We start from the raw sequence: 21,089 nt of genomic DNA, 5'->3' as shown, positions 1-21,089 counted from the left end.
CTCTTTGCAGGGATTGGACCCTGCCACAGGGTGTCAAACCTCAGATGCTTTCCATGACCTCTCCTTGGATTTTTCATGCCCTCGAAACCAGTACCACCAGAATGATGCTTGCAACACTGCCAGGTTTACCTAGGGGATCAGTCACAGATAATCTGATGGAGACGATTTGTTCAGAAGAGCATGTTCTACCAGCTAGCTACCACCTAGCTTCCATGTCCATGTCCATGTTGGCCCTCACTTCCACCTTGCCAGTTAGCAGACCATGGGACAGGTGCCAAGCCTACAGCATAAACAAAGTCATTAAGATAGTCATCTCTGCATTTCCCGTGAGGTTCTGATGCCCTGGTTGTCTTTTTACTGACGTTGGACATGTTAATGGTGTTTGTAAATGCCAGGATTCTCCTCAGGTCACCTTTGTCTAGTTTAGAAATATAAACCCTTCCATCTGCCCAGAGTTTTCAGAATTGTCTGTCTTGCTCTCACCTGAGATATATGTCTGTCAACTAGACTCCAAAAAACTGTGCCATCGGCAATCTGGGTGAACCCACCTGTTTGTGGGGGCGTGTCTCAAAAACACCCTGTGAGTGGTTCTCATAGGACAGAACCTGGTGTTTCTGGAGCCAAGGTGAGTCCCCAGCTTGGCTCTGAGTTTCCTCTGACAGCCCCTATGTAGGGGACAGTGGGTATCCTTATCCTCCTAAGTGGACAGTAGGGACACTGCAGGGAGCCTTCCTGACAGTTTCTCAGCTGAGATCTAGAAGCTTCTTTGGCATTCTTGTCTTGGTCACAAGATGGGTGTTTGTGGCCAGACTGAGATTATTTTAATGGGACACTGTGGATATGTGAAGTGTGAGAGCCCCAGAGTTTGGCAGCATCCCTGACCTCTGCCGTGTGTGTGTGTGTGTGTGTGTGTGTGTGTGTGTGTGTGCGCGTGTGAGTGTGTGTTTGTCTGTGTGTGTGTGCGCATGTGCTCCAGCAGTATCTTCACAGGCTCCAAAACAGAAATGCCCACAGATGCTGTCAGAAGTCTCTCCTGACTTCAAGTGCTGGATGGGCATGGGACCCAGGTCTCTTGTGTGCTCCTCTCAAGAATATTACAACCTGAGCAGGGAGATACAGAGGCCCGCATTTTGAGTGCTGTCTTGGTTTCAGGAAAAGTCCACCAATCCCAACCCAGTTTTTCAGAATGATAAAGAGTTGTTTTGGGGGTGGCCCATGGGAGGAGCCACAGCATTTATCACCTATAGTGGTTGAGGCCCTGCACTTCCCAGAGCCCCCTCCTTCTGCAGATGTTCCAGCTGTTGCTCCTGGCGCTCTCCTTCCTTGAAAGCCCTGTGTTTATGGCCTCTGGTAAGTCCTGACTCCCCTCAGTTAGTGCTTCGCTTCAGGAATGCTGTCCTACCTTGTCCCTGACCCCCAGCTGGCTCACTCTTAGGGTCACCTGAGCACTGGGTGTCAACATCTGGTCCAAGGTTGGGGTAACAGGAAGCTGCTCCTTGTTCTCTGACTTGTCCATGATGCTTTCAGTATCTGTCTCCAGAAGTAAGCCAGTGGGCATTGTGGGGGGTCACCGTACACTACCAGGGAGGTGGCCATGGCAGGTCAGCCTGAGAACCTACGATTACAAGGCAAGCTCCTGGGTGCACATCTGTGGGGGCTCCATCATCCGCCGTCAGTGGATTCTGACTGCTGCCCACTGCATCCAAAGGTGAGACACCACTGGGGGCATCTGCTGGGTGTGGAATGTTGACACGATGCTACCCCTGACCATCTACCTCTGAGCCACCAGATTCTGTCCTCCCACAGCCAGGACGCCGACCCAGCCTTGTTCCGGGTCCAGGTGGGGGAAGTATACCTCTACAAGGAACAGGACCTTCTGAACATCAGCAGGATCATCATCCACCCCGACTACAACGAATTCAGTAAGACGTTTGACGTGGCCCTGATGCAGTTGACTGCCCGCCTGGTCACCTCCACACATGTCAGTCCAGTCTCTCTGCCAAAAGACACCTCAACCTTCAGCTCAACTGACCAGTGTTGGCTGGCTGGCTGGGGCAAGGTTCTCCAAAATGGTAAGCATAGCCAGGGCTGAAAGATGGAGAGACAGAGGGGATATTGCACAGTCTCCCCTTCCATGTCCCTTCCTGAGGGCTAGATGGCAGTGTGGAAACAAACAGTCAGGAGCAAGGCTCTGAGTTGACTACCTAGTGCAGGGGCTCATGGGTAGGCTTCTTGGCCACCAATGAGATGCTCACAAAAGTCAGGACATTTTCAGGTCTCATGGATGGCAAGTAGCCAAGAGTGAACTAACCTGGCTGCCCTGGTTTGAAGGTGCTGCTGCCTTTTTGACTCTATCCCATGCAGGATGGGATACCCTCTTAGAGGAATCCCATTTCTTCATCTGGGTACCTCTAGGTGCACTCAGACCTTTTTCTTTTCTTTTTTTCTTTTACTTTTTTCCTTTCTTTTTTTCTTTTTCTTTTTCTTTCTTTTTTTTTCTTGAGATAAAGCTTCAAGTTTATTTGTAACAACAGCATAGGACACTGCTCATCTGCAAACAGTACGTGGGTTTGTCACAGCAGTCCGGACATTCATCTTCACACTGGCAAGAGCCTTTTCTATGGGCCCTTCATAGGGGTCTGGGCACCTTTGGGAGTCTGAGCTGGAGCTGAAGCCTGGGCCTTAGCTGGAACTGTGGCCTCTGCCGTGGATGGAACCTTGGGTTTTGTCTAACAGAGCCTATGCCCCCGGCCATGCAGCTTTAAAGCCACTTCCCAAGCTTGGGGTGAGCCATGAAAGCCAGGGGGCTGAGTTTGTGGCTGGGGCCCTTCAGCATCTTGGGCTTGGTGGCCTCAGGCTTCACCAGGGCCTTGATGGCCTCTGCACTTGCACTCACTGCCTTGCATTGTTGGCCTGCATTTTCTTCAGGCCTTTCTTGTCCTGCTTCTTGGCAAAAAGCACGTTCTTCAGGAACCTGGGATCGACCCCCTTAAGACATTCGTGTATTTGTGACCAGGGTTTCTTGATGCCATTTCTGTGCCATTTGTGGGACTGGTTTTGTGTGGTTGTGGTTCATGGACTTGGCCATGTCTGCACGGTAACCCGAGGCTCCCACAGTGCCTGGGGCTGGAAGAGCTTTAATTTTTTAACTCAATGACACACATAAATAATTTATCTTTAAACAAAGTCACATTCTGAAGTTCTAGGTAGGTGTGAATTTGGAGCCACTCTAAGCCCCTTTAAAGACTCTTAAACCCACTTAAAATAGAAGGCTATGCCTGTACAGATAGCTTGAGGTCCTGGTCCCATCTACGACATATGGGGAAATGGGGACTCTGACTTGCTCCAGGCCAAGGGAGTGAGGTCATGGCCAGTGTGACTGGCATGAAGTGAATCTTCTGGGGACATGCCACTCACCCCTGCTCCCTGACTCCTCCGCCCCTCCTCCAGTGCCTCTGCAGCCTCCCTATCAACTGTATGAGGTGAAGATCCCAATTCAGGATAACGAGAGCTGTAAGCGGGCTTATAGGAAGAAAATGTCTGACGAACCCCAAAGTGTGGCCATCTTTGACGACATGCTCTGTGCTGGGACCTTAGGCCGGGGCCCCTGTTTTGTAAGTCACCGGGGCCCAGATGTGACGTCCCTATCCTGCTCCAGATGCCTTTTCTGCAAGGGAGGGTGGATTTGGGATTTTCCTAGTGCTTTGCCTCTTATAGGACTGACCTTCTTCCTTCAGGGTGACTCTGGGAGTCCCTTGGTCTGCCTGAAGAGAAAAAAGTGGGTACAGGTAGGCGTGGCCAGCATAAGCGTAGACTGCAGCAACGATCTGCCGTCAATCTTCTCGAGAGTCCAGAGCTCCTTAGCCTGGATCCATCAGCACATCTAGTGGACGTGTCTCCCGGCTGCTGCCCAACATCAGAGACAGCTTCTTGACTCCTCTGATCTTCCCTTCCTGGACCCTTCCTTGTCCTGCCTTCTTCCCTGGCCTGTCCTTCCCTGCTGACAAGAATGCCCAGGAAACCCCAGTGTGGGGTTGGGCTGCCTGTGCCTGTATTTGTCTCAATAAACTGACAGCAAATGAAGGTGTTGGGAGTGGTCTTTGAGGCGTGGGCATGGCTGAGGAACGGGTGGGCTCAGCGGCTCCAAGGCCAGTTATAATTCTCCACTTTCAGTTTTAGCACCTCAGTCTTGAGGTAGAATCCAGGAAATGTAATAAATGAGATGCATTTTCGTAATGTCTCTGCTTTTAGGCACGTTTGGAAAGGCTCACACTAGCAGTTAATTCCATATCTTTGTTTCAAGACAGCGTCTTTTCATGAAGCCTAGGCTGGCCTCAAACTCAAAAACCCCTGTTCTAGCTTCTGATGTGCTGGGGTTACAGGCAAGTGCTGCCAGGCCCAGGGTGACTTGATCTCAGTTCTAACAGTTTCCCCCTTGTGTCTGAACAATAGTCTCTGAAGACACTGCTGATCAGCCCTCTGGTGGTCTGTCTGTCATTGTCCCAGGATGGCTAGGGAAGATCTGTCCTGGTTGGCCTGAGTCACACATTGGTGGGATCTGGGGAGGGACAGGGAATGTAAGTGACAATCCTCAAGGAGTTAATTCTAACAAATTTGCAACAGAGACAGAGAAGGAAGGATTCTTAGGTCAGTCCCACCTGATACCACTCTGCTAGTCAGGTGGGAAACATCCTGGCATCTCAAGGCTGTACTCCTGTAGAATGCTAACAGTTTACTTAAAAGGCTCTATGAAAATACAACCAGCAGCAGCAAAGCTATTTTGAAAATTATTATCAGGTCTCTCTGATTCTGATCATCGTCTTTGGAAGCAGGAGTCAGGTGGTTTCAGGAGCCAGTGGCTGGAGGATAGTCCAAAACAGCACGATAAGGTTCTGTCATGTTTATCAGTCGATCCTGCCCCTGTGTCTTAGACAAAACATCAAGGAAAGCATGCATGCAAGCAGTGGTAGCAGCAGCAGCAGCAGCAGCAGCAGCAGCAGCAGCAGCAGCAGCAGCAGCAGCAGCAGCAGCAGCAGCACATTGCTGAAAGGCATCCAAAGGCGAACAGGAAGACGGTGTGATGAACTAGCTTGACTCTACCCTACAATTAGAAGCCATCTTATTACAATATCTAAATAAATTCATTCCTATTTTCTGTAAATCTTAAATCTGACCAGGTCTCGACTCTTCTTTGCAAATTTGGCATCTTCCACACCCTGTACCCCAACTTCCATCCTGATTAGATGTTCTGCCAAATAATTCTGTAATGTTCAGCCAAGTTCCTTTGTAACCAAAATCCCTCTGCAAATCCCTCAATCCTTGAACACCCCAGCAGTTTTGGTGCTGATATAAACCCTGCCTTCCCTTGTGTTCAATGCTATTTTCTCAAACCCTGCTTTCCGGAGACGGTCCTGTCTGGGAGAATATAAAACTTGTATAATTTGACCAAGCAAGTTGGGTCATGGTCTTTACTCTTGTTTGGTGAGATCAAGGAAAGCCTGAACTCATAAGAAAGAGACTTCCCAGCCTGGCATGGTAGGTCACACCTTTAATTCCAGCCTTTGGGAGGCAGAGGTAGGGAGATGTCTGTGAGTTCGAGTCCAGCTTGTTCTACAGTGAGAATTCCATGACACTAGGGTTACACAGAGAAACTGTGTCTTGAAAAACCAAAGACAAACAAGACAAAACAAAACAAAACAAAACAAAACAAAACAAAACAAAATGACAACTACAATGCAGCCCTGGTGGGAGGAACCTCACATAAGTGGTTACAGCAAGATTGGGGAGGCTTTCTCGATGACATCTTAACTTTGGGGTTGGTGGAAGTTAGTGGTTTGTTAAGTTTAAAGATCTCAAAGATGCTGGTGTTTTTAAGACAGGGTTCTCTGTGTAACCCTGGCTGGCCTGGACTTGATCCATTGACCACTCTGGCCTTGAACCCATAGAGATCCACCTGCCTCTGCCTCCTGAGTGTTCAGACTAAAGGCCTGGCTCAAAAAATAATTCTTGTTGTTCTTGTTCAGTTTTTATTTTCAAATTATATTTTATTTCCTTCGCATATATATTTTGCAAAAGTACAAGTTAAATGGTGATCTTCACTCACAAACAGGAGTTCTTCCAGAAGAAACAGAATTCATCTTCAGTGGTCAGTTTGGCATGGAAAGTAAGCTTGTTACCAAAGCCAAAGCACTCAGGAGATTCCTTGTTTCCACTGCCCAGTTCCCTGTGCCAGCACGGTGTGTCTATGGAAGGAGAGGACCTGCACACAGCAGTGGTGGCAGCAGCGTGTCCGGTGTCTATCCAGTGACACTCATGTCCACTTTGCACTCAGAGCATATTCTCGTGAACATGCCATACAGAATCTTGACTGGCAGACACCGGGTGCCCCACCCCCCTGCCACTCTGCCCCTCAGCGTCGTCCTCGGCATCTTTGGCTCTGAAGGGCATTTTTCTGACTTCTTGTCTGCTCAGGGAAGGACAAGATGAAGAGGCTGGTGGCAGATCCTGCATAAGCTCAGCATTCCCGAAGAAGCGACTCACGGGCATGGGCTGGTTGCTGTCGTCATCTAGAAAGACGCTGCTGTCCATCTGAAGCACGGATGCCCGCACCTCCTCTGTCCTGGGCACAGACTCCGCCTGTCTGGCAGAACTGTCATCGGGCTCTCAAAAGCGCGGCTCTCTTGTTCCTCTTCCTCTTCCTCTTTTTCTTCTTCTTCCCTTTCCTCCTCCTTCTTTTTCTTCTTTAAATAGATTTCTTTATTTTATGTATGTTAATACATTGTCACTGTCTTCAGATACATCACAAGATGGCACTGCAAGGTACACACACAGTTCTGAGCTGCTGGAATAACAATCAGTGCTAATAACCACTAAAACATCTCTTCAGCTCCAGATCCCAAAGATTTTTATCTATTAATCACAGTATGCTAGTTCAGGCATAAAGGCTGGCAAAGAGGCTGTTCTGGGGGACACAGCTAGCCCAAGATAAGATTAACTTCTGGACCTGCAACATTCCAACTTCCCCACATCACTGTAATTTTAATCAATCAGTCAGTCAGTCAGTCAGTCAGTCAGTCAGTCAGTCAGTCAGTCAGATAGTCAGTCATTCAGTCAGTCAGCCAGTCAGTCTGTCTGTCTGTTGGTCAGTCTTTGCAGACACAGTTTCTTTCCAGGAATTCTCAATCAGACAATTGGGACAATTAACAATTTCCCAATCAGACAGATCTTCAACTTATCAGGACAGGAGTTCTCCTAGCAGGAGGAAAAAGGCCTCACCAGACCTTTGTTTTAATCTGCTAGGCTTTTGTCTCAGGCAGGGAGGGCGAGGAAGAAGTTGGACTGGTGCCATATTGGATGTTTGCCTTTTCTTTTATAAGTTTTATTTATATTATTTTAATTATGTGTATGATCTGCTACATATTTGTACATGTGAAGGTACCCAAAGATGACAGAGGTGTTGGAAACCCAGGAGCTGGAGTTACAGGTGATTCTGAGTTGCTCACATGGGTGCTTGGATTTGAACCCAGGACTTCTGTAAGAGCAGCAAGTGATCTTAATGGCTGAGCCATCTCCGCAGCCCCCTTGCTATCTTTATACCTAGTGGTGCCACCTCCCTATCGGTCATCTGGTCAGGGGTGCTTCTAACTCCTCATCCTTTGGTTTGATATTTCACATCTTTCAAAAGTACCTTACCCAGTTTATCACTGATCTACATCCTCCCTGTCCCTAGAGCTGAGATGCAGCAGGGCACATGGAAAACATGATTTTCCTTCCCACTACTCCTGGGTGGACACTATGGCTCTGAGACCCTGGTACCCCTGTGCTGTTCCCTTGTTCTAGCCTCTGCCCAACACCCCTTCTTGCTACAGAAGCCCTGGGTAGCGTCATCCTTCTAACGGCATCCCTGAGCCCAGAACCTGGTCAGGACCCTCTCATTGGCCAGTCTATCGCCCCTTTGCTCATAGTTGGACCTGGTTCTTTATGATGCTATCCCTGGAAGTGGTGATGGTGGACTGACTCTGTTGTGATGGAAGTCACCCGAGCAGTTCTGGTCAAGCTCTGACGCTCACATTGTCTTTCTGCTGAGGTTGGACATGCTAATAGTGTTTGAGGACACCAGGATTCAGAACTAGGGTTTGACAAAGTTGTGGGTCACTTTGTCCAGCTTACCATATAAACTTTTCCTTCTGCTCAGGGGTGTGGGAACTGTCTGTCTGGCTTCTACCTGGGACACACTTCTGAGACTGAGTCCCCAAGATCCTGTGTCCTGCAAAATCCTGGGCACATCTATATCTTTGGGGGGGGGGGTCTCAGGACACCTGTGGCTAGTTCTTATACAAAAGGAGCTGGTGTTTCTAGAGCCAAGGTGAGTCCCAACTTAGCTCTGAGCTGCCTCTGACAGCCCCTATGAAGGTATCCTGGTCTTATGTGGACAACAGGGACACTGCAGGGAGCCTTACTGACAGTTTCTCAGCTGAGGTCTAGAAGTTTCTTTGGCATTCTTGTGTTGGCCACAAGATGGGTGTTTGTGGCCAGACTGGAATTATTTTAATGGGACACTGTGGATATGTGAAGTGGGAGAGCCTCAGAGTTTGGCAGCACCCCCCGACCTCTGCCATGTGTGTGTGTGTGTGTGTGTGTGAGTGTGAAACAGTGTCTTCACAGGCTCTAAATGAGAAATGCCCACAGATTCTCTCAGATGTCTCTCCTGATTGTGAAGTGCCAGGTGGAACTCACCAGGGGGCATGGGAATTCCTGACTAGGTGTCCCTTTTGCTGTAGAGCAGCAACTTCCATTGTAGAGCTAGGAGAGGAACAGGTACATGGTCTGTCCTCGAGTACAGAGATCCCCTGGGTTTCTTACAGGGCTATTCACCCACCTAAAGACTTTAGCAGCCAGAATATGGCTTCAGGCAAGTGCTATTTATGTGGTCCACAAACAGGAGTGCTTGGCTTGGCCTACTGTAGTCACCAAGTAGCATCTGTGACTAATAAAGTTAGTCACAGCAGCCATAAACCTGGTCTGTGGGTGTGTCTGACCAGCACTGGGCTCTTAAACCTCAGCTGTCCACTGAGGCAGCGAGGCTATCTTTGTATTATGCCCTGGGGCAGTGTCCTCAGGACACTGTGGTGCTGGACACTGCAGTTCCAGTGGAGGAACCACAGGCCTGAAGCTCCCCGTGACATGTGTTATATATGACTGTGGGTTCCCAGCATGCGGGAGCTGCTCTGCTGTGTCTTAGAGTTCACTGGATGGATGGGGAATTGTCTCATCTATAAAACACAGGCTGTTTCAGGGATACAGGGTACTTCGGAGCCTGAGCCCCAGCCCTCCTCTGCCTGACATTCCTAGTGATGCTACTGTATGCAGTTGGGGATACCCATGAAACCTTGGTGCAAGGGACTTCAGGTCCCTGAGCATGGGACAACAGTGCCCTCACATCCTTTCTGAGGTCAAATGCCTCTGTCTACCCAGCTCTTCCTCCTGGGGCTTGAAGCCTCCTGCCCACTACCTGGGGCTTGAAGATAAAGGGGCTGAGAGGCCTAAACAGGAAGATCATGTTGCGATCCAACTGGATAAGGCCACCATCCCTTCCTTCTTCAGATGCTGCTAATTGGTTTTGGATTTCAATCATCTCCATCCCAACCTGGGCAAGCCCAGACCCCTCCATGCCCAGAGTCATGCAGAGGCTCCAGCCCTCTCCATCCCCATCTGGGCTCCTCCCAGACCCCTCTCACTTCCCACCCCGTGCCTCAATATACAGATGCTGATCCAGCTGTGTCTGACCCTCTTCTTTCTTGGGTGCTCCATTGCTGGAAGCCCAGGTGAGTCCTTATCCCCTGCACTCCCTCCATTCTACAGAGGCTCCACACAGCTCTGTGCCCAGTGTTATGGAGCTATGTGTGTGGCCTGTGCTGCCCCAGTGTGGGGGTCAGGCTGAGCACTGATGCACTGACCTTCTTACCTGTTGTTTCAGCTCCTGTGCCTGAGGATGTGCTGGTGGGCATCTTGGGGGGCCATAGGGCCCCACAGGGGAAGTGGCCGTGGCAGGTCAGCCTGAGGATCTACAGTTACCACTCGGCCTTCTGGGTGCACATCTGTGGGGGCTCCATCATCCGCCCACAGTGGGTGCTGACTGCTGCCCACTGCATTCGTGAGTGAGTTCCTTTGTCATCTAGTGCTGGGTAGGATGTGGGGGTGAATCAGAAAGGCTGGACCAAGAAAGGCTGGTCCAGAGGCCTGGGTTCTAGTTGATTCTGTCTAGGCCTGTGGAGAACTTCCTACAGTCACAACCTCTCTCTGGCCTCAGGATGGATGCCGACCCGTCAGCCTTTCGGATCCACGATGGGAAGGTGAACCTCTAAGGGGGCAAGGAGCAGCTGAAAGTGATCCGGGTCGTCCTCCACCCAGACTTTGTCCATGCTGGCCTGGGCTCAGATGTGGCTCTGCTCCAGTTGGCAGAGTCTGTCCAATCCTTTCCTACTGTCAAGCCAGTCAAGCTGTCCTCTGAGCCTCTCGAGGTGGACATGTGCTGGGTGACAGGTGGGAGTGCAGTGAGAGTGTGCAGTAAGTTCTGGGGAAGGATTGGAGCTGTGGGAGCAAACTTGCTACCTGAGGATTCCTGGTGGGTGGCACCCAGGGCCCGGGTGCAGGAGCCAGAGAGTATGGAGTGTCACTGGCCAGCATGACTAACTGGTCACATCACTGCAGTATTCGAGCTGCCCAGGACAGTCCCTGTACCTGAGGCCAGTGACACAGCAGGGCCCAGAATCTATTACTCTGAGGTGGAATGGTTGCTTCTTTCTTTTCTTCTTCTTCTTTTACCTCCTCTTTTTCTTCGTCTTCGTCTTCATCTTCATCTTCGTCTTCATCGTCTTCATTTATTTATTATTTTATGTAAGTACATTGAAGCTGTCTTCTGACATATTAGAAGAGGGCATCAGTACTTGTCTCGGATAGTTAGGTACCACCATGTGGTTGCTGGGATTTGAACTCAGGACCTTTGGAAGAGCAGGCAGTGCTTTTAACCACTGAGCCATCTTACCAGCTTGAACGTCTGCTTCTTATTTTTCAACTAGTAATAAAGTAATTTGGAAAAAACATCATGAAAAGAAGCATTTGTTTTTGTTCCTTGACAGGCAAGCAGACAGGATGCTAGACTTCACAGGTAGACATGGGCCTTTGGGGCTGGCATCCACACATTCTTTTTCAGCAGGGTGATGCTGAGGTGAGGGAAGGACCTGGACTGGGACAGGAATGGAGCTGTGCTGGAGATACTCCTTCCCTGTATCCCCAGGTGTAGTGGAATTGTGGGTTAGGTGGGGGATCTAGGGACCACCAGCCAGCCACATCTCTTCTTCTCAGGATCGCTGCCTCCTCCCTACCGCCTGCACCAGGTGCAGGTAAAGATAGTGGACTTTTTTCCCTTTGTGAGGAGCTGTACCACAAGGCCACCAAGCACCATGATTGTGGCCAGAGACTGATCCTACAGGACATGCTATCTATGCACAGGCAGCCACGGCCAGGACGCCTGCTATGTGAGTCCCACTCACCTCCTCCTCTCGGTCCTCATTCCCAGGTCAGGGCTAGCAGTCATCAGAGCTTCTTTCCCTTCCAGGGTGACTCAGGTGGGCCCCTGGTCTGCAATGTGACAGGCTCCTGGACCCTGGTGGGAGTGGTAAGCTAGGGCTACAGCTGTGTCCTGAGGGACATCCCTGGGGTCGGTGCACGTGTGCTTCCTGCCCCGGATCACGCAGCAGATGCAGAGGTTCTCCTGAGCCCCATGGTGGTCAGTTGAGGATGGGTTGGCTTTGGTCATGATTCCAGAGTGGACAGTCAGGATTTAGGCTCTGTACCAAGCATTAGCTACTGACAGACATGGCTCTGTTTCCTGGCTTCTTAAATAAAGATGTGTTGCACATTTGTGTTCAAGTTTTTTTTTTATTTTATGTGATTACAAATCCATTTATCTCCACTGGAAACACCTGTGGATGCTGTTTCAATGGTTTTACAAATGAGGAACCCAAGGCTTGAGCTCACCCATGGTGGGACTCAGGCAGCTCTCACTGTGTCCTCATCTGTGATCCACAGACACCCTGAATAGTTAATAGGCCAATTTACATCCCCCAAGCACCCAGCATTCCTGTATTATCCTGTAACCTGGCTGTGGTGACATTGTGGTAGGAAGGGTAACGATCCCAGGTTTCCATCCTTGGGACAATGCTACTCTGACTCTCACCAATGTCACCATGGGGCTGCAGGACTGCTGCATTGTGGATGTTCTTCTTGTCCTCCTTTAGTGACCCCAGGACCCTGTAGATTCAGATACCCAGTCTGGCTAAGATTACCTGCATGGCTGAGGCTGTTGCCTTCAATTGTGCCCAGTGGCAGCTGTTTAATGTTCAGGGTGAGGGTGAGAGCAGATGGCTACACAGCCTCCCTTATAGGGCAGTTCTGACCTGGGTGCATGGCAGGAAGGGGCTGATTAACTCTTCACCGTGAGGAGCAGGAGAAGGATGTTTCTACCTCAGACTCACAAAGGACTGTCCTCTCATCCCAAGCCTCCACCTAGGAGCTGACAGTCCGCAGTCGTTGTTAGGTGCACAGGGCAGTGATTAGCACTGGCCTTTGTGGAGTGTAGGCGATGGGAGGTGCCTGACTAGTGCTAAACTCAGACCAGATTCATCTCAAGAAGCTAGGGGTCAGGGGTCAAGAGGGGATGGAAGAGGCTCTGACTGGGGCTCTGCTGAGTCTGGAGGGGGAATCAGGATTGCAGGGGAGAGCTTAGGGATTGTGGAGCAGGTCCAGCCTCTGTTCTTCTGAAGGCAAGCAGGTGCCTTTAGTATGATTTCTTTCCCTTTCTTACCTGTAGCTGGGCAGAGCAATGAGACAGAGGCGGTCAGTCCAGGGAGACTGGTAGTTACCTGGTTCTCATGGGTCCCACCGGCATCTGGATAGTGCTACAACTAATGTCCTCAAGTTGTCACATGTTCTACGAATATACAGACAGACAGACAGACAGACAGACACACACACACACACACACACACACACACACACGTATTTCTCCAACACAGCTCACCAATAGCAAGACCCACCCAGTGCTCTAGCACCTCCCCTGGACAGGGAGCGAGGAAGGTAAAGGCTTTTCTGTAGCACACAACCTGGTTGACACTGCTTCAGGCTCAGAGGGTAAAGGGTAGCTGAGCCTGGAGTCTCTGGACCATGGCTATCCAATGCTCCCAGGATCCTGGAAACGGCTTGACCCAGCACTTTCTCTTGCAACGCTCCCTTCCTGGGTGTGAGGAGTGGGTCCTCAGGCTGCTGAGAACATAGGGTGGTCAGGGCTCTGGGGCAGTGGTCACTGCTTCTCTGATTGATGCAGAGTCTGGTTCTCAACAACTTGTACTTGAGACCCTTCCAGTGCCGCGGGGACACCAGGTAGCCCAAGGACTGTCTTTACTGCCTGTGACACACTGGAAGCTAGGGCTAGAGAAATGTCATCAGTGGACTTTTAAAGCCCCAAATCAGTGCCCAGTTGTGAAATGAGTAGCATTGGATGCCACAACTGTTGTGGTAGTCAATGTCTCTTGAAGTATTTCTTCAATGGCTCACAGGGGTGCTAAGGTCTTGAACAGGGAGTCAATACTTGTCCTCACCTCTAGGTGACAGAGACCATACATGCTAAAGGTGTTCTGCTGCCCTTCAGAAGAATGTGTAAGCATATGTTCCCATAGCCTACCTATCAGGGTGCAGAAATATTCCCTCAGTCTTTGCCCCAAAGTTAGTGGTCACAAATGTGTGAGTGTTCAGGGGAAAGAAGGGTACACAGTTTGAGTTCAGAGGACAACTTATGGGAGTCAGCTCCTTCCTTCTGACCATGAGGGTCTCAGGGATGGAGCTCAGGCAAGAGAACTGGCTCTTTTGCCTCAACTGAGCTGGCTCTTCCCCTCCCCCATCCAGGATCTTGCTTTGTAGCCTTGACTGGCCTGAAATTCATTAGACAGGACACTTCAGCCCCAAACTTGTGGCTTCCTAAGTGCGGGGTGAAATGGTGTGTGCTACAGGAGTCCTCACGGGCACCTGGTACTTCTTACCAAGTTTCATTGAGCAGCATTGGCCAGAAGGCTCAGAAAGTTGATCACCCTTGATCAACTCTGGAGAAGGAGGGGAGGAAACCCCATCCCACCTTCATCTATAGCAGCTGTTCTCAACCCGTGGAGTCCAGGAAGACAACTGGGAGACATGGATATTTTCATTACAGTTTGTAAGAGTAGCAAAATCACAGTTATGAATTAGCAATGAAAATAGCTTTGTGATTGAGGGTCAGGGAGGGGTCACCACACATGAGGAACTGTATTAAGGGGAGGCAGCATTAGAAAGCTAGAAAACCAGTAGCCTATAAGATGGCACTGGCTTCCAGAGAAGGAATCCCTGTGCTATTCCTGCTGTAACCTCTCTCTTACACCTAGGAAGTGGCTTTGTCTGCATAGTTCTTACTGATGACACTATAGTGGCTTTCCTCTGCAAGGGCCCTAGCAGTTCCTCTCAGAAAGTGGGGTACCAGGTCTGTGGATGCATCTTCTCCAGGATTAGTATCTACATGCCCATAGTGGTCCTCTTCCTCATACCCTGGAAAGCCTGTGTAGTGTCCTCTGTAGGGTTAGCCTGGTACAAGAACAGTTAGTGCTTTGAGGCCTGGCCTAGCAGGGCACAGACTTAGAAGGTGATTGTAAGAGTGATAGCTGGAGTTGTTACACACCCGACTTCCTCAAAAATGGTTCAGGCCCTGTCATTATCTCTAAACAAAAAATCAGATGAGTTTTCATCAATGGATGCTGTTGCTTGGGTGTTTTTTCTGCTACAGTGCTGGTTGAAACTAGAATCTGTGTACAGTAGACCAGCAGTCTGCCATTGAGTTATGCCCCCAGTCTGACAAGTTGCTTTTTAAATAGCAAAATGTTCTTTAAGAGATAAGATGATTAAGTGTAAAAGACAAGAAAATTAAATGAAGTAAATCATAATTGAATGCTGGCACAGAGATGTTTCGTCCCAGCCTGGCCATTCTCACGAATGAGACACTGTATCTAGATGCCCCTGACAGGTGTCCTTGGGCCCTTTTCCTAGGGACACTCCTCACTGGGAACAGCTCCTTCTTCCAAAGGCAGGTGAGATTGCCCCTGCACTCCATGTTAAGAACCATGGAGACAGTGGTTTCCCTAAGGTTACACACAGCAGCAGACAGGCTGGGGACCCTGGACCTCTCCCCCTGCTCACCTCTGGGTCTGAACCCACGAGAAGAGACCAGGACAAGTGTGACCCTGGGCACTCAAGGCCAGCAGGTCAATGCATGGAGACACTCTTCTGTGTCAGGTAGAGTTGTCAAGACAGAATGACCCAAGCACCTGGCTTCCTTCCTATCTCCAGCTGTTCTTCTCAATCCCAGGGACATCCTGCTTGGTCCCTGACTCCCAGGCCAACTTCCCATCTGCTCAAGGCTCAGCCTGAACTTACATCAATCCAATGATAGTCATGGGTACCCAGCAAGCAGCTTGCATACCACAGTCCCATCATCAGGGCCCTTGATTATTCCTGCTCCCTCAACTTCAACCTGAGGATGCTGGGAACCAGACAACCTCACACGTGACCAAGCATTATACATGACTGCTCATGTGGACAATGGGGATTTCTCCTTGGATCATCCAGAACTGGAGGAGGATTTTTCTGGTCTTGGGAAAGTACTGTGCCTATCCCAGGAATAGTTCATCACTAATCTGTGTTCCCCTCATACACAGGCTAGGATGTCTCTGGGGACACTGGAAAATACTTGTCTGCACCTCTTACCACCCATAGCTCAAGGGTCTCAAGAACTCTGTTCATTTTAATATCAACCAGTGGTACCCAAATGCTGGTACCTCAACCCAGTTCTCCTTCTTGCAACACCAGCCGTGGGCAACCACACCCTTTCCCTAATGGCATCCCTGAGCCCAGAACTGCGACAGGATCTCTCACTGGCTATGTTGTGACTCCCGAGCTAACGGCTACCTGACCCAACTCACGCGGTCCCTAGTTCTCTCTGATCCTATCACTGGATGTGCTCATTCATGGTGGCCTGGTCCTGCCTCTATCAGGGTGGCCAGGTGTCCTATCTCTAGGTCTTGTTGCCTAAGAGCAACAGTAGGATCACCAATGCAGGGCCTCAGGTGACCTCACACAGACAAGGCAGCCTGGGCTTGCAATGGGCACAGGGAGCAGGAAATGGTTTCTCCTGAGGGAGCCCTCCAGTCATTCCTCGTGCTGTGCTAAGTTCCTTCAAAAATGTAAAGGGCCCATCCTTGATATTACTTCCTGTTTGTGACCCATGCAGCTATACAGATGGGCGTCCTTGTCTGAGAGGAACTATCTCCCCATCTTTGCCATTCCTGGTCTTGTTTAGTATTGTTTCTTTCACCTAAGATTTCACTATGCAGCCCCAGCTACCCTGCAGCTCACTATTTAGGACAGGTTAGCCTTAAACTCTCAGAGATCCACCTGCCCTTGCTTTCTGAGTGCCAGGATTACACATGTGTTGCCACCACACCCAGCCAGCTGCCCCGTCTTAATGGTCCATTCCCGTTTCACACTAGGCTTTCTTTCTCTCAGACTGAGACTCCCTACCACAGTCCCTTCTAGTCTAGACACCATGCACAGGCCTCAGAGCCAGGAATTTTATGCCTTGATACTAGGCTTACATGGTTCCCCCAATGTCAGGAGACAACGTTCAGGAATTTGTTTTCTCCTATCCTATGAGTCCCTGGGGATGGATAGGTCTTTAGATTGACTGCAGCATTGTTATCAATAAGCCAATCTCACCCGTCCCTGTGAGCACATAGGAACCATCTTTAGCCTCCTAAGTGTCACAGTTGGGCACAGATCTTGCAGATGTGTGTCTCCTACACACACTGTTCCAGGGATGGAGGTGAGCAGGGATGGAAGTGTCTCAGCCCCAGGGTGAGTTGGTAGGGAGTAGACAGTTAGGATCTGTGCAGCACCAACCCCACTTCCTTTCTCCCCAACATCGCTGTCCCCTCCCTACCACCTGCAGCAGGTTCAGGGACAGAGAGTGGATGATGTCATCTGTGAGCAGCCATACCATAATGCCACCAGGCACCACCCACAGGGCCACAGTTCCATCCTAGATGACGTGTGTGTGTGCTCGAAGTGAGGACCATGGGGCCTGTCATGTGAGTTCTGTTGACTTCCTCCTTCCTGTTCCCAATCCCACTTCAGGGCCAATATCCACAGATGCTCTTCTAGGGTGTCTCAGATGGTCCCCTGGTCTGCAGGGTAGCAGGCTCATGGAACTTGTTAGGAATGATGACTTGGGGCTATGCTTCTGCCCTGAAGGACCTCCCCAGGGTCTATGCACGAGTGCAGTCCTTCCCGCCCTGGATCATGCAGCAGACGAAGTTCTCCTGAGCCCTGCTGGCCTGTGCTGGTTCTCAGAAGATGAGTCTCACTGTTCCCACTGCTTCAGCCTTTGCCTGGTTTTCTGAACCTGTCCTGTCCTCTGGCCTTCTGGAGTCTGGACATCCCTGACCCAGCACAGGAAGCAGGGACGACAGTGGCCAGGGTGGGTGCTCTTGGCTTGACAGAAGGTGGAGAGGAATGGAGACTCTCTATGCATGCAGCTGTTGAAGGGACCGAGCAGCTTTTGCTTTCTTCTGTTCTTAATAAAGGTCATGTGCACACACAAGTTCTGGGACTTGTGTGAGTTTTCTATTTTCTTCTCATTGGAAAAGATGCCCACAGGTGTGGTTTACCATGTCCTGCGAGAACTACCTGCCTGTGCTGCTGAATTGTTTTGTGCTTGGTGTCCTTGTTCTCGATGGGCATCCAGATTGTCACCACTGGGTCTTTATATGTTGGAATCCCAAATATACCTGGAGTCCAGGTGTGGTCATACTGTACACAATGAGTTTGGGGTCAGGGGTCATCTTCAGCATCACAAAAGACATTAGCCATCACAAGTGGCAGAGTGTGCTTGGGTAAGTGACTCACAGAAAGTCCCCAGCCATCCTCCTCATGTTGCTCTGTGCTGGGACTATGTAGACTCTGACCATACCGATAAGGTTACCTGTAGACCATGGGGCTGGAAAAGAAGTCCCTGCATCAGTACCACCCGCCAGAGCCCCGCCCTGGCAAGCATGTCCTACTGGCCTGCTATGGGATCAGCTTGTGAGGATGAAGTTGGCGGCAACTGGTCTCATCTAGAGCAGATTCTGAGTTTTCCAAGGAGGATGCCCACAGGTGTGTAGATCTGGGCTTTACCCCAGTGGCACATAGGGGACAGGACAGGAGGGACAGAGTTGTAGCCTTGGTTTGGAACTAAACTCAGAACAGCATAGATTTACTCAAGATTTAGGGGTGTGTGAAGAGTTCTAGTCAGGGTTCAGCTGAGGGTGATAAGGAAATAGGATTGCAGGGGAGGTACCACACCCACCACATACACACAGGGCTGTGGCCAGTATCTTATTGAGCAGGACTTTGGGGGTGGACTGTATTCAAAAAAGACTAGGAAGCAGCCAGTTCTGTGGCCTGCTGCAGGTCCCTGATACCATGAAACAACCACTGCCTAAGTCCACCCCTGCATCAGCTCCCGGGTCTCTAGCAGAGATCCACCCCAGGATCATGTCTTCTATGTCCTGCACTTTGGCACCTCCACGGCTGGGACTGAGGGAGGCCAAGGGGGAGGGTGAACCCTGCTACCTCTGCACATCTGTCTCTGGCTTTGTGTGGCTGGAGATGGCTTTAACGAGAAGAACAGCCAACCAAAGTTTGTCAGGCAATTGCAGAAAGCCAAGGACTGGACCTGCTTTCAGTGGGCCACTGATAGTGAATCCTTGGAAAATGCTGGTGCTTTTCATTCACAGGGCCTCCAGGTGGAGCTGCAGGACAGGAAAAGGGAACTGAGGTTCAGGTGTTGCCAGGTAGGTGAGCAAGGGGCTCCTTCATGAGGAAGCCCAATGCATCCTAGTGCAGGGACTGCAGTTTTTTGTTCAGCAGGCAGAAAGCATCCTTACCCACTCCTCAGGGTCCTTTTCATTTTATTTTTTGCAGGAGAGAGATCTATGTGGCTCTGACTGACCTCAAATTTCTATGCCAAGCTCTTTCAGAGAGAGTTCACTCCTACTGGCCTGCTGCACAATCCGCAGGCAAGAATGAAGCTGGTGTCAATTGGTCTCATCTAGAGCAGATTATGAGTTTGCCAAGGAGGATGCCCACAGGTATGAAAGGGTGATCTGGGCTTCGACACAGTGGCCCATAGGGGACAGTAGGGACAGGATTGTAGCCTTGTTTGGGACTAAACTCAGAACAGGATAGATTTACCCTAGCTGCAGGTGTGTGAGAAGAATTCTAGTCAGCATTCACCTGAGGATGAGAGGGAAAAAGGATTGCAGGGGTGGTCCCACCCCCACCTCATACACAGGGCTATGGCTGGTATCTTATTGAGCAGGATTTTGGCATGGAGTGTATTCCAAAAAGACAAGGAATCAGTCAGTACTTTTGCCAGCTGCAGGCCCCTCATATTGGCAAACAACCACCTGCCTAAGTTCACCCCTGCATCAGCTCCTGCATCGCTAACAGAAATCCACCCCATGATCAAGGGGCCTTCTCTGTCCTGCACTTTGGGACCTCCACAGCTGGGAGTGTGGGAGGCCAAGGTTCAACCCTGACACCACTGCCCATCTGTCTCTTGCCTTGTGTGGTGTGGAGATGTCATTAACGAGAAGAACAGTAAAAGAAAGGTTGTCAGGCAATTGCAGAGAGCAAAGGCCTGGATTACTTTCCAGTAGGCCACTAATAGTAAATCCTTGGAAAATGCTCTTTGCTGTTCATGCACACTGCCTCCAGGTGGCACTGCAGGACGGGAAGAGGGAACTGAGGTTCAGGTGTGCAGACAGGGAGCTGCACAAGGGGTTACTCCATAAGAAACCCAATGCTTCCTGGTGCAGGGACTGCAGTTTTGTGTTCAGCAGGCAGAAAGCATCCCATCCCTCTCTTCAGGGTCCTTTTCAATTTTATTTCTTTGCAGGAGAGAGATCTATGTGGCTCAGACGGGCCTCAAATTTCCATGCCAAGCTCTTTCAGAGTGTTCACTCTTTTCATAGGCTTTTATTTGCTATTTTCTGGGCTGCTGGCTGATGACGGTGGACAGCCCAGCTTGTATTTGACTGCAGAGTTTGGGATTAGATGCTGTGGGAAACAGGATTTGGGACCTGGTACCTTCTACAGGAAAATGGGTGGTGACAGGTTATATGCATGGCCAGGCTCCCAGCATCCCTCCCAGCTCCCAGAGTCTCATGGGACCACACAGGTTAGGAGTTTTGTAATGCAGATGTAGCTGTGAAGCCCTCAGAATCTGGGTAGAAAGTGGGTCCTCTCAGTTTGCTGTGCTCTGCCTGACCCACACTCTCTGGCTCCTGATTGGCAGGAAGCCAGGTGACGTCTTGTGCAAGTATTCGATGCCCTGTCTATTCTGGAGTTTTGCATGTATAGGAAAAAGTCTACCATCAGGCTATGTTCCCAGTCATTTTTGGCATATTGAGGTAGTATTGCCAGGTTGACAGACTACCTTGACCTTGGCTGAGAAGGTAGGCCTGTGCCTCCGTGGCTGAGAAGGCAGGCCTGTGCCTCCAGACTTGGGTCTCCTCTGCCCTGTTTCTGAGCACACATGGAGTTTCACACGGTGTCCTGGCTCTTCCCTTGTGGCTAATACTGTCTGTTGAAGGAATCCACAGGATTTGCTCCTCCTGGTACAAGTTAATGGACATTTGGGCTGTTTCTAATTGGGGCTCTTTGGAGTACCATTGCTTTTAACAGTTTGTGTTTTATGTGAACACATGTTTTCTCTTGGAGGAACCCAACTGTGATTGTGAACTCACACAGAATGTTTGAAGGATACAATACTTTCAGATTTGTGGCTGTGGTTACATCCTCCTGTCTGTGGATAGAACTGTGCTTCTAATCAGGTCTTGCTATCTACAAACCCTTCCTTAGCTTCAGAAACTCTAGGCAGGGCTGGGTTGGGGGTGCAGAGCTTCTTCTTG

General features: G+C 50.1%; 1 protein-coding gene and 1 pseudogene across 1 annotated transcript; both read left to right on the top strand.

Moving 5' to 3' along the window:
* The first annotated feature begins 1,289 nt into the window (after nt 1-1,289).
* On the top strand, nt 1,290-4,067 carry LOC127695347 (serine protease 28-like). The gene is made up of 5 exons (XM_052197414.1): nt 1,290-1,350; nt 1,528-1,708; nt 1,807-2,072; nt 3,451-3,614; nt 3,738-4,067. The coding sequence occupies exons 1-5, from the start codon at nt 1,290-1,292 to the stop codon at nt 3,885-3,887; spliced, it is 822 nt and encodes a 273-aa protein (XP_052053374.1). The 3' UTR covers nt 3,888-4,067.
* A 5,696-nt stretch (nt 4,068-9,763) lies between these two features.
* On the top strand, nt 9,764-11,777 carry LOC127693331 (serine protease 29-like; annotated as a pseudogene).
* Nucleotides 11,778-21,089: the final 9,312 nt, after the last annotated feature.

This window comes from Apodemus sylvaticus, chromosome 10, assembly GCF_947179515.1.
Source record: "Apodemus sylvaticus chromosome 10, mApoSyl1.1, whole genome shotgun sequence".
Classification (NCBI taxonomy): Eukaryota; Metazoa; Chordata; class Mammalia; order Rodentia; family Muridae; genus Apodemus; species Apodemus sylvaticus.
This window is presented reverse-complemented; position numbering and strand designations above follow the sequence as displayed.

Coding starts and splice junctions, on each gene's coding strand:
- LOC127695347 (XM_052197414.1), top strand. CDS start 1,290: ATGTTCCAGCTGTTGCTCCTGGCGCTCTCCTTCCTTGAAAGCCCTGTG. Junction 1,351..1,527: donor CCCTGTGTTTATGGCCTCTG/GTAAGTCCTGAC, acceptor TGATGCTTTCAG/TATCTGTCTCCAGAAGTAAG. Junction 3,615..3,737: donor TAGGCCGGGGCCCCTGTTTT/GTAAGTCACCGG, acceptor TTCTTCCTTCAG/GGTGACTCTGGGAGTCCCTT.